This window comes from Esox lucius, chromosome 20 (assembly GCF_011004845.1).
Source record: "Esox lucius isolate fEsoLuc1 chromosome 20, fEsoLuc1.pri, whole genome shotgun sequence".
Lineage (NCBI taxonomy): Eukaryota > Metazoa > Chordata > Actinopteri > Esociformes > Esocidae > Esox > Esox lucius.
The window spans coordinates 44,829,207-44,842,680 of NC_047588.1; the positions used below are offsets into that span (position 1 = coordinate 44,829,207).

Below are 13,474 nucleotides of genomic sequence, written 5' to 3' on the forward strand. Positions count from 1 at the left end.
AATATGTTGTTACGGGACAAAACAGTTTACTTTACCAGCTGAGGCTAGGCGTGTTCAAGACCATCAACCCTCCTCTTAATATAAAGGCCTCCCAGTCAATGTCACCTGGAGATCCTGCCTGCATTATGCTTTGCCTTTGGCATGGAGGACCCAAGATTTACCAGGGAGTCAATGTCACTGCGTCACATTCTCCCACGTGTCAGGCTTCAGTTGAGGCTGTAGCAGAGGATGTAGTTGCCAAATGTTGAGGCCTAAACAGCAGCAGGACACATATTTTAATAAAATAATAATATACTACTGTGTATAATTAACCCTTTCTATATATGTATAATTACACACACTGTATTACTATATGTAATAACCACACTGTGTTTACATGTGATTACACACACTGTATTACTATATGTAATATCCACACTGTGTTTACATGTATGATTACACACACTATTACTATATGTAATAACCACACTGTGTTTACATGTGATTACACCCGCTGTATTACTATATGTAATAACCACACTGTGTTTACATGTATGATTACACACACTGTATTACTATATGTAATAACCACACTGTGTTTACATGTATAATTACACACACTGTATTACTATATGTAATAACCACACTGTGTTTACATGTATGATTACACACACTGTATTACTATATGTAATAACCACACTGTGTTTACATGTATAATTACACACACTGTATTACTATATGTAATAACCACACTGTGTTTACATGTATAATTACACACACTGTATTACTATGTGTAATAACCACACTGTTTTACATATTTATTGGCTGAATAAACCATCACAAATCATTCGTAATATCATTCAGATAGATAGGCGCAGACTGCTTTTTAATTAACAGTAAATTGAGGAGGGTTTTATCTACCACAAGACAGTCCTCACATTAGCGTAATCTGGAGTAAAGATTAAAAGATTAAACCAAATCACAAATATTATTGTTTTTTGTGTTAAGATTCAACATGAAGTTTTCTACTAAGGTGAATTCCATGTTTTCATCCGCCTCCTGAGCTGTGTGTGCGTGTGTGTTTGTCTGTGTGCATTTGTGTTTCCAAGCCCTAGAGGAAAAGAGAGGGTAGTGAGGTGTGGTGCTGACTGTTAAAACTTGAACGTCCAGCGCCCTCTGTCTGTGGCTCCACTCATCACAGCAACAGCTCTCTTTTTAGTGGGTTTAGACCCGACCTGGTGGTCCCACTCCAGTCCTCCATAGTGACCAGACCTGGTCCCACTCCTCCATAATGACCCGACCTGGTCCCACTCCACTCCTCCTTAATGACCAGACCTGGTCCCACAATGTTGGTCCCACTCCAGATAGATATCGACTGACTTACAGTTGTGCAGGGAGGAGAGATGGGTGGAGAGACAGAAGGAGGAGACACAGGAGGAGAGACAGGAGGAGGGGACATAGGAGGAGGAGAGACAGAGAATGGAAGATGGAGGGAAGGCTGAAGAGGGATAGCGGGGGAAGAGGAGATTCTGTGAGTATAGTAAACACACATCCCTGAGAATGTGTGGTAATTACAGCTTTACTTAAAAATATAATTCAAATATATTCCAATCATTTCTACCACCCAACTTGGCCTACTATAAAAGTCACATTGAGCTTTGATTTATATTATGGTTTTCTTCCAATAGTCTTGAACAAACAAAGGTAAAGTCTAAAGACAGACTGAGACTAATCTCAAGGGACACGAATCAACACCGCTATTACTTCATACAGGTAAATTTTTTAAAGAGATAGTACTTTGTTATTTATTTTGGTCTTTACATTTTTAAACAAACTAAATATATTCAGCTGTTTTTTAATAAGGTTTGTTAATGTGGATATTCTACCAACATTGTTCATAAATAAAAATCCCAGTGATATATACACTTTCACAGTTATACATGGTATCAGTATCTGACTGGTATTGTGACACTAATCTATGTTAGGCCTATTAGTTGTTGGACACTATGGGAGATGTCGGTTTGGAGGGCACTATGGGAGATGTTGGTTTGGAGGGCACTGTGGGAGATGTTGATTTGGAGGGCACTATGAGAAGTGTCAGTCTGGAGAGCACTATGGGAGGTGTTGGTTTGGATGGCACTATGAGAAGTGTTGGTTTGGAGGGCACTGTGGGAGATGTTGATTTGGAGGGCACTATGGGAGGTGTCGGTTTGGAGGACACTATGAGAAGTGTCAGTCTGGAGAGCACTATGAGAGGTGTTGGTTTGGATGGCACTATGGGAGATGTTGGTTTTGAGGGCACTATGGGAGTTGTTGGTTTGGAGGGTACTATGGGAGATGTTGGTTTTGAGGGCACTATGGGAGGTGTTGGTTTGGAGGGCACTATGGGAGATGTTGATTTGGAGGGGTGTCACTGATTTCCCGTGCCGGGGCCGTGTGAGTTCCTGTTCCTGTCTCCTAAACTGTTCCACATCTAAACATGAACTACATTACAAAGAATCAGCTGTTTAGACAGTATAGACAGGTTTCCTGGCACACTATCGACAGGTTCCTATATATCTGTCCTGACACACTATCGACAGGTTACTATATAACTGTCCTGACACACTATCGACAGGTTACTATATAACTGTCCTGACACACTATCGACAGGTTACTATATAACTGTCCTGACACACTATCGACAGGTTCCAATATATCTGTCCTGACACAATATCGACAGGTTCCTATATATCTGTCCTGACACAATATCGACAGGTTCCTATATAACTGTCCTGACACACTATCGACAGGTTACTATATAACTGTCCTGACACACTTTCGACAGGTTATTATATATCTGTCCAGAGACAATATACATAGGTTATTAAATATCTATCCTGACACACTATTAATAGGTTATTATAAATCTGTCATGACACACTATTGATAGGTTATTATAAATCTGTCCTGACACATTATAGACAGGTTATTATATATCTCTGCTGACACACTATTGATAGGTTATTATAAATGACGGACATTTGACAGGTTTTTATATATATGTCCTAACACACACACCCACAAACACACACAAACTCTGAGGTTTGCTAGAGAGCATTTGGATGGTCCAGAAGAGGATTGGTAGAATGTCATATGGTCAGATAAAAACTCAACTCGTCGTGTTTGGAGGAGAAAGAATGCTGAGTTGCATGCAAAGAACACCATACCTACTGTGAAGCATGGGGGTGGAAACATCATGCTTTGGGGCTGTTTTTCTGCATAGGGACCAGGACGACTGATCCTTGTAAAGGAAAGAATGAATAGGGCAATGTATCGTGAGATTTTGAGTGAAAACCTCCTTCCATCAGCAAGGGCATTGAAGATGAAAGGTGGCTGGGTCTTTCAGCATGACAATGATCCCAAAGACACCGCCCGGGCAACGAAGAAGTGGCTTCGTAAGAAGCATTTCAAGGTCCTGGAGTGGCCTAGCCAGTCACCAGATCTCAACCCCATAGAAAATCTTTGGAGGGAGTTGAAAGTCTGTGTTGCTCAGCGACAGCCCCAAAACATCACTGCTCTAGAGGAGATCTGCATGGAGGAATGGGCCAAAATACCAGCAACAGTGTGTGAAAATCTTGTGAAGACTTACAGAAAATGTTTGACCTCTGTCATTGCCAACAAAGGGTATATAACAAAGTATTGAGATGAACTTTTGTTATTGACCAAATACTTATTTTCCACCATAATTTACCAATAAATTTATAAGAAATCCTACAATGTGATTTTCTGGATTGTTTTTCCTAATTTTGTCTCTCATAGTTGAAGTGTACCTATGATGACAATTACAGGCCTCTCTTATCTTTTTAAGTGGGAGAACTTACACAATTGGTGGCTGACTAAATACTTAATAATTACATTTCCTGCTGTGCTACGGCTGTGGTGACGTGGCTGTGCATATCCTCTTCAAATTCGTTGTGCTTACCATTTGTATTTGTGGCATGGGTGTAAAGGATCCCTGATGATGCCGCATGCCCTACACAAACACTACCTGCGCTGGTGGTCTACATTGACTGGGAGCTGGGTACCCGTTATGTGCTGTGCGCTTTTCACAACCCGTTGCAGGGCCTTCTGGTCGGCCATGGAGCAACCCCCAAACCAAACTGTGGCGCAGTTAGTCAAAAGGCTCTTGATTGTGCAGCAGTAGAAGTTCACAAGGATCTTGGGAGACAGATGGGCCTTCTTCACCGTGGCTGAAGTGTTGAGAGACCAGGAACGGTCTCCAGAGATGTGGACACCCAGGATGAGAACTGGGACATGATTGCAGCCTTTAGATTTCCTCTAATCTTTGTGTTGAGGGCCAGGTTGTTTTTAGCGCACCATGCCACCAGGCACATGACCTTCTTCCTGTAGGCTGACTCGTCATTGTAATTGATAAAGCCTACCCCCGTGGTGTCATCTGCGAACTTGACGATGATGTTGGAGCTGTGTACAGGAAGGCAGTCATATTTGAAGAGGGAGTACAGGAGGGAGCTCAGCATGCATCCTTGTGGAACACCAGTGTTAAGTATCAGGGTGGAGGAGGTGAAGTTGTCTAACCTGACAGACTGGGGTCTGCTGGTTAGGATGTCCAAAGTCTTGGTGCAGAGAGGGGCTGATCCCCAGATCATGTAGTTTGTTGACCAGCCTAGAGGGAATGACCGTGTTGAATACTGAGCTAAAGTCTGAATAGCATTCTCCCATATGTTTTGGTTTTGTCCATGTGGTTCAGGGCACAGTGTAAAGCTGTGGAGATGGCATCCTCTGTAGACCTGTTCCACCATGAGGCTAACTGGTAGGGATCCAGTGTTGGGGGGAGGCAGGACTTAATGTGGGCCAGAACTAGTCTTCCAAAGTGACAGGTTGAAAGTGATTCAGGATAGACCCAGACGACTGCTTTGGCACTGGCACAATGGTTGCGGTCTTGAAGCACGTTGGGACAACTGCCTGGGCCAATGTCAGTTTGAAAAAGTCAGTAAAGATCCGCAATAACATTATGAACACCTGCCTAATATTGTGTATTGATCTAAGGAGCCTGGAAGAGTGATACAGCGTAAGGAGATCTGAACTGGTTTGATGATCTGAGGGGCCTGGAAGAGTGATACAGACTAAGGAGATCTGAAATATACAATGGAGCCAATCCATGTAATGCCTTAAAAACAAGTAACAGCACCTTAAAATCAGTTCTATATTTGACTGGTAACCAGGAGAGACAGGGCAATATCGGGGAGATATGGTCCCTCTTCCTGGAACCAGTCAAAAATTTTGCAGCCACATTCTGGACAAGCTGCATGCGTGATAATGAGTGACAAATTCCAGAATACAAAGAATTGCAATAGTCCATTTCAAGATGATATACAGTTGTGCTTATAAGTTTGCATACCCTGGCAGAAATTGTGAAATTCTGGCATTGATTTTGAAAATATGACTGATCATGCAAAACAACTGTCTCATTTAAGGATAGTGATCATATGAAGCAATTTATTATCACATAGTTGTTTGACTCCTTTTTAAATCATAATGATAACAGAAATCACCGTATGGGAGCGCCTGGTGGCCGGGCCTTTCCCCACGGGGTCCGGCCGGGCTCAGCCCAAAGGAGCGACATGGGGCCGCCTTCCCTTGGGCTCACCACCTGCAGGAGGGACCATAAGGGGTCGGTGCGTAGAGGATCGGGCGGCAGTCGAAACGGGGGCCTCGACAACCCGATCCCTGGACACGGAAACTAGCTGTAGGGACGTGGAACGTCACCTCGCTGGCGGGGAAGGAGCCTGAGATTGTGCGTGAGGTTGAGAGGTTCCGACTAGAGATAGTCGGGATCACATCTACGCACAGCTTGGGCTCTGGAACCACACTCCTTGAGAGAGAATGGACTCTTCACCACTCTGAAGTTGCCAATGGTGAGAGGCGGCGGGCTGGTGTGGGTTTGCTTATAGCTCCCCAGCTCTGCCGCCATGTGTTGGAGTTTACCCCGGTGAACGAGGGGGTCGTTTCCCTGCGCCTACGGGTCGGGGATCGGTCTCTCACTGTTGTTTGTGACTACGGGCCGAACGGCAGTGCAGAGTACCCAACCTTCTTGGAGTCTCTGGGAGAGGTGCTGGAAAGTGCTCCGACTGGGGACTCCATCATTCTACTGGGGGACTTCAACGCCCACGTGGGCAACGACAGTGACACCTGGAGGGGCGTGATTGGGAGGAATGGCCCCCCTGATCTGAACCCGAGTGGTGTTCAGTTATTGGACTTGTGTGCTAGTCACAGTTTGTCCATAACGAACACCATGTTCAAGCATAAGGGTGTCCATCAGTGCACGTGGCACCAGGACACCCTAGGCCGTAGGTCGATGATCGACTTTGTTGTCGTTTCATCTGACCTGCGGCCGTATGTCTTGGACACTCGGGTAAAGAGAGGGGCGGAGATGTCAACTGATCACCACCTGGTGGTGAGTTGGATCCGATAGCGGGGGAGGAAGCTGGACAGACTCTGCAGACCCAAGCGTACTGTAAGGGTCTGCTGGGAAAGTCTGGCCAAGTCTCCTGTCAGAGAGATCTTTAACTCCCACCTCCGGCAGAGCTTCGACTGGATCCCGAGGGAGGCTGGAGATATTGAGTCCGAGTGGACCATGTTCTCCACCTCCATTGTCGAAGCGGCCGCTTGGAGCTGTGGCCGTAAGGTCTCCGGTGCCTGTCGAGGTGGCAATCCCCGAACCTGGTGGTGGACACCGGAATTAAGGGATGCCGTCAGGCTTAAGAAGGAGTCCTATCAGGCCTGGTTGGCTTGTGGGACTCCTGAGGCAGCTGACGGGTACCGGCAGGCCAAGCGCACTGCAGCCCGCGTGGTTGTGGTGGCAAAAACATTGGGCCTGGGAGGAGTTCGGTGAGGCCATGGAGAAGGACTATCGGCTGGCCTCGAAGAGATTCTGGCAAACCGTCCGGTGCCTCAGGAGAGGGAAACAGTGCCCTACCAACGCTGTTTACAGTGGTGGTGGGCAGCTGTTGACCTCAACTAGGGATGTCGTCGGGCGGTGGAAGGAGTACTTCGAGGATCTCCTCAATCCCGCCGTCACGTCTTCCATTGAGGAAGCAGAGGCTGAGGGCTCAGAGGTGGACTCGTCCATAACCTGGGCTGAAGTCACTGAGGTAGTCAAGAAACTCCCCGGTGGCAAGGCACCAGGGGTGGATGAGATCCGCCCTGTGTACCTCAAGTCTCTGGATGTTGTGGGGCTGTCTTGGTTGACATGCCTCTGCAGCATCACGTGGCGGTCGGGGACATTGCCTCTGGCATGGCAGACGGGGTGGTGGTACTGAGCCATGGGGAGCAGAAAAGAACTGTCAAAAGACCTGCGTAACAAGGTAATGGAACTTTATAAAGATGGAAAAGGATATAAAAAGATATTCAAAGCTTTTAGTACTGTTAAATTACTTATTAAGGAGTGGAAAGATTTGGGGATCCCTTGATACCAAGCCAAGGTCAGGTAGACCAAGAAAGATTTCAGCCAAAACTGCCAGACGAATTGTTCGGTATATAAAGAAAACCCCACAGGTAACCTCAGGAAAAAGACGGTGTGTTTGTTTCCAGGAGCACAATACAACGATACTTGAACAAAAATGAGCTGCATTGTTGAGTTGCCAGAAAGAAGCCTTTACTGTGCCAATGCCGCAAAAAAGCCTGGTTACAATGTGCCCGACAACAACTTGACACGCCTCACAGCTTCTGGCACACTGTAATTTGGAGTGATGAGACCAAAATAAAGCTTTATGGTCACAACCATAAACCCTGTATTTGGAGAGGGGTCAACAAGGCCTGTAGTGAACAGAATACCATCCCCACTGTGAAGCATGCTGGTGACTCACTGATGTTTTGGGAAGTTTGAGCTCTACAGGCACGGGGAATCTTGTGAAAATTGATGGCAAGATGAATGCAGCATGTTATCAGAAAATACTGGCAGATTATTTGCATTCTTCTGCATGAAAACAGCGCATGGGATGCTCTTGGACTTTCCAGCACGACAAGGACCCTAAGCACATAGCCTCATATACAACTATTCCGAAAGACTGCATGCTCTCATTAATGATAAAGAGGGCAATACACAGTATTAAGAACTAAGGGCATGCAGACTTTTGAACAGGGGTCAGTAAAAAAAAAAATCTTTGTTGCCATGTTTTGTTTTATGAATGTGCCATTCTGTTATGACCTACAGTTGAGACCACTGCACCTTTTAGTTTCCTAAAAAGTTGAAAAGGAAAGTTTTGATTTAGGAACAGAAGCGTTCAATTTGCAGTGGTCTCTTAATTTTAACCTTTCTTTTCCTTACTCAAAACCTTTTCTTTTGACTTTTGGAAAGGAAAGTAAAAGGTGCAGTGGTCTCTTCATTTTTTCCAGAGCTGTATATTACCAATTCTCCAAGGGTATGCAAACTTGTGAGATCAACTGTAAGTGCATGTATAACAATCTCCAAGTCCTTAAGAGAGAGGAAGGATTTTTTGCAATAGTCCTGCAAATGCTACCTTTGACAACTCTCATTAAGTTAAAGAAAGTTTTTAGCCATCCAGCACTTAATATATTTAAGGCAGACAAACAGGGACTTCAAGGACTTTGTATCACCTGGTTATAGCGGTAAGTACAGCTGAATATCATCAGCACAACAGTGATATGGTATATTATGTCTACGGAGAATGAAGCCCAAAGGGAGCATAACAGGATCGAACCTTGAGGTACTCCGCGTGTTAACAGAAAAGGTTCTGTCTTTCAAATAAGAGTTGAACCACTGTAGAGAGACACCCTGGATACCAGAGTGGTTAATTGAGGGTGAGTACTTTGATTACTGTTAGGGAGTGATGTAAAGAAAACATTATCTAATAATGTTAAGAAAATTATGAGGGGGAGTACTTTGATTACTGTTTGGGAGTGATGTAAAGAAAGCGTTGTCAAATAATGTTAAGAGAATTATGTTGACAAGCAAGAGAAACTGGTGTACAGGGAGGACATTTTTCCAATACATTTACAACACTTTTGTAGCATTTCACGCATCAAGCCTTTTGTGTTGCGCTCTATCCTGACCCAAAACGCATGCACGGATGCGTACTTCGAAAATCCACCAGAAACAGTCACAAAATAACCGTAAACTGTCTTATTTCAGACTTACTATAATGTAGTGACTGCAGGTTTTAGCCAACAAAGTTTTTGTCTATACGGAATAATTCATAACGCATACTTCGCTTTGCCTACGAGGAGATACGAACTCGGGACCTATATTTCACAAGTCCGCTTCTCTAACCACTACTCTATTTAACAAGGGTCGGTTAATGGGTGGGTGGGTGACAGCCAGCCAGCCAGCCCACCAGCCCGCCTGCCTGCCTAGCTAGCTAGCTTGCTAGCTCTTCTTGGCCGGCTCCACTTACGCGGTCCGGCAAAAACACTTACTCATTACAGTGAACTCATGCTTCTACAGTAGGCTATTTAATCAGATCTGATGCTTCTACAGTAGGCTATTTAATCCGATGTGATGCTTCTGTAGTAGGCTATTTAATCCGATCTGATACTTCTTCAGTAGGCTATTTAATGCAATATGATGCTTCTGCAGTAGGCTTTTTAATCTGATCTGATGCTTCTTCAATAGGCTATTTAATGCAATATGATGCATCTGCAGTAGGCTATTTAATCCGATCTAATGCTTCTTCAGTAGGCTATTTAATCTGATCTAATTCTTCTGCAGTAAGCTATGTGATCTAATGCATCAACTCTAGGCATTGTTGATTTATTGGTTGGTCATGGAGTTGGAAGTATTTTTGTTAGTTATGTAAACATGTTTAAAGTATAGGTTCACAGAAGGTGTGGTGTTTGTGATAATAAATGAAAAGCGGAGTGGGTTTATGTATTTAGCTCATGTTAGCTAGAATTCGACCTATTGTTGTTGATCACTGCCTGAATATTGTGCTACTGTTTTTTGGACCATAGTGTCCCATCCAGACAGACCAGACATCTCTTTGATCTCACAACACAGTCATTGTCTTTGTCCCAGAGATGTTCTGCTTGGGAGGGGTGGAGGGGGGGGCTTCATCCCGTGGCCTTTTGGTGCCCTGTGGTGCCAGGCCTGGAGGCTGGTCCTGTGCTGTACACAACACACACGCATCCATCAAATGGGCCATTTTACTGACCCGGGTGTCTTTCTCCCCAGGGGACATCACACAGAAGGGCTATGAGAAAAAGAGAAGCAAGCTGCTGGCCCCTTACATCCCTCAGATACAAGGTAAGAACACCATACATTTTGTCACCTTTATTTCAGCAGGTACGGCTGGCCGAAGGCTTAACACCTGCAAGTTACACATAAATACAATCATAACAACAAAATAGGCAGAGATCAGTAACTATACTATATTAGGTGATACTTGTCTAAGAAAAGTAATTACACCTGTTGGAAATGTTTCTTTTTTTTTTCTTTACATATATAGACATATCGTTATGTCATTTTCTCTTCAATACTATTGACACGCAAAGGTAACTTATTTATCAAATTACAATGAAAAGTTATACTTTACAATTAGTTATTCTTAAAAAATCTACTGAAATCCTATTCCAGAGTATAGAATATTATTACACCCCTAGGTCAATAGTGGGAGTTGCCACCTTTGGCAAAATTAACATCATGTAGTCATTTCTTTCCGGTAACTGTCTACCAGTCTCTTCATCAAACTTTTCATCAACTGGGAGGAAGTGTTGCCCACTGTTCTTTACAGTACTGCTTCAGTTGTGTCAAGTTCGAGAGCTTTTTTTTACACGCACAGCATTTGGATAGGGGCTATGGGTTTTGACTCTGCTTTGCGTGTGTCATTGTCCTGTTGCAAGATCCATGTTCAGTTCAGCTTTAGCTTTTTGACGGATGGCCTCACATTCTCCTAAAATATGATCTGGTACAACATGGAATTTATTGTTGACTCACAGATGGCAAGTTGGCCAGGCCCTGAGGTCACAAAGCAGCTCCCAAACATAATGCCACCGCAGAGTTGGGTTTTCTTCAAACATGGCATCTATTATTGTGGCCAAACAACTTCACCTTTCACTCATCTGTCTAGAGAACATTATTCCAGTAGTTTTGGTCTTTACCCAGGTGTTGTCTGGCAAATGTCAGTTTTGTCTTGATATAATTTTTTGAGAGCAGAGGCTTCATTCCTGACCTCCCATGTAGGTCAGGTTTGTGCCATCTGTTTCTGACAGTTGACTCATGCTCTTCAACACTGATTGTGGCAAGAGGTCTGTAGATCCCTTGATGATCCATTGGGGTTCTGAATTTAGTGGGATGACCTATCCAATGTAGATTGCTAGTGGTCTGAAATTTCCTCAGTTTCATGACAGTGGAATGATGTACTTAAAATCACGTAGAAATTTATTTGTAACCCTTCAGAAACGGATCGCAAATAATCTTTAGTTAGAGGACCTTTTTCTGCATATGGATCATTTCTGTTTATTTTAATTGCATACACAGTTTCAATGTTTCTTTTAGGTGATTTGGTAAAGTCAGTGAATGTGGAATTTAGCTCAAATTACCATGTTAAAAAAAGGCACCTTTCACAAGGGTGACCTACTTTTCCCCATGATTGTATCTACAGATAAGGTAAATTGCTAGTGCAGTTTAGACGGTTTGTTTCTGAAGGAGAAGCAGAGATAAAAAGTGTCAAATCAGAGATTATTTTACAATTTATTAAAGTCATTGGCGTCAGAGAACTGAAAAGGATCACGGCCATATGAAGTGTTAACTTTAAGAATGACCAGTGTGAGGTATCTAACAGAGCACTGAAACAGAGCACTGAAACAGAGCACTGAAACAGAGCACTGAAACAGAGCACTGAAACAGAGCACTGAAACAGAGCACTGAAACAGAGCACTGAAACAGAGCACTGAAAAAAAGCACTGAAACAGAGCACTGAAACAGATCACTGAAACAGAGCACTGAAACAATTTGCAGACAAACCTGTAAAAATAGAAATGGCTAAATAATGTTGATAGGATGGTCATTTGTACAAACAAATGCTTTATAATGTGGCTTTAAACAGTAGCAAGTTACTAACAGCTGTCTTCACACTGTAGCATTAAATCGAGTGCTACCTATATACACTAGCACTGAAATGTTCAGAATGTTATCTTGCTACACTAGCATTGTAATTTTCAGGATGTCAGCTTGCTACACTAGCACTGTAATGTTCAGGATGTCTGCTTGCTACACTAGCACTGTACTGTTCAGGATGTCAGCTTGCTACACTAGCACTGTAATGTTCAGGATGTCTGCTTGCTACACTAGCACTGTAATGTTCAGGATGTCTGCTTGCTACACTAGCACTGTAATGTTCAGGATGTCAGCTTGCTACACTAGCACTGTAATGTTCAGAATGTTAGCTTGCTACACTAGCACTGTAATGTTCAGGACATTCATTTTCTAAACTAGCATTGTAATGTTCAGGGGCTGTATTCACAAAACATTTTACCACTAGGAGGAATCCTAAACAGCACTAAAAGTTCCTAGCTAAGTGTTTCCTCTTAAAACCTATTCACAAAGCTGCTGAGACCAGCTTTTACTAAGGAAAGGGGTGAAGTCTTAAGCTAAGAGAAAGGGCAGGGTTGACCCTGTTGCTATGTCGTGGTCCACGAATAAGCTTTCTTACTATGTTCACAGTGATTGGCTGATAAGGGAGGGGTCTCTGTCAGTGAATTCATCATAGCAATACTGTAGAAGGATGTGCCATGTTGCCACACTGATTAAACATGAAACCAAGAATGACATACTGACGAGTCAAGATATGTTCAGCTAATTGTCAACTTCTTACATATCTGGCAGATTCAGATTTAGGATCTGGTTTTAGCGCTAAAATGCTTTGTGAAATACTCTTAATCCAAATTTTAAAAAAAATGGAATCAGCTAGTTAGGAGCAACTTTAAGCCTTAAGATGTTTTGCAAATACTGTCCCAGGACATTACCTTGCTGCACTAGCATTGTAATGTTCAGGACGTTAGCTTGCTACACTAGCATTGTAATGTTCAGGACGTTAGCTTGCTACACTAACATTGTATTGTTCGGGAGGTTAGCTTGCTACATTACCATTGTAATGTTCAGTACGTTAGCTAGCAACACTAGCACAATAATGTTCAGCATGTTAGCTAGCTAATAGCACTATAATGTTGAGCATGTTAGCTTGCTAGAACGGTAATGTAATGTTCAGGATGTTAGCTTGGCACATTAGCACTGAGTTGCAGAACATGATTGGCTATGTTTTTAGTCAGGTACCAGACTAACCTCAGGTGTGATATCAGATAACAGGTCTGAGCTATAACTTGAGCTCTGTAGAGATTCCAGTCAGTGTTGTTTGGTTGTTGCTTTGGCCTCAGGTCCTGCAACATTCCCAAGTTCTCCAGTCTCAGAACCAGTTAGGGTTAGCCACTTATTAATACTGCACAATTTAAACATCCCCACTCTCAACCAATGTTTGCA

General features: G+C 43.3%; 1 protein-coding gene across 6 annotated transcripts in view; it reads left to right on the plus strand.

Annotated features, from left to right (window-relative positions):
• Positions 1 to 13,474, plus strand: part of dip2a (disco-interacting protein 2 homolog A) — a 149,800-nt gene that overhangs the window by 46,933 nt on the left and 89,393 nt on the right. For all 6 annotated transcript variants that reach the window (XM_034288763.1, XM_034288762.1, XM_029115636.2 and 3 more), the window contains one exon: positions 10,172 to 10,243. In XM_034288763.1, the coding sequence (XP_034144654.1) occupies positions 10,172 to 10,243 (72 nt within the window). The remainder of the gene's footprint in view (positions 1 to 10,171; positions 10,244 to 13,474) is intronic.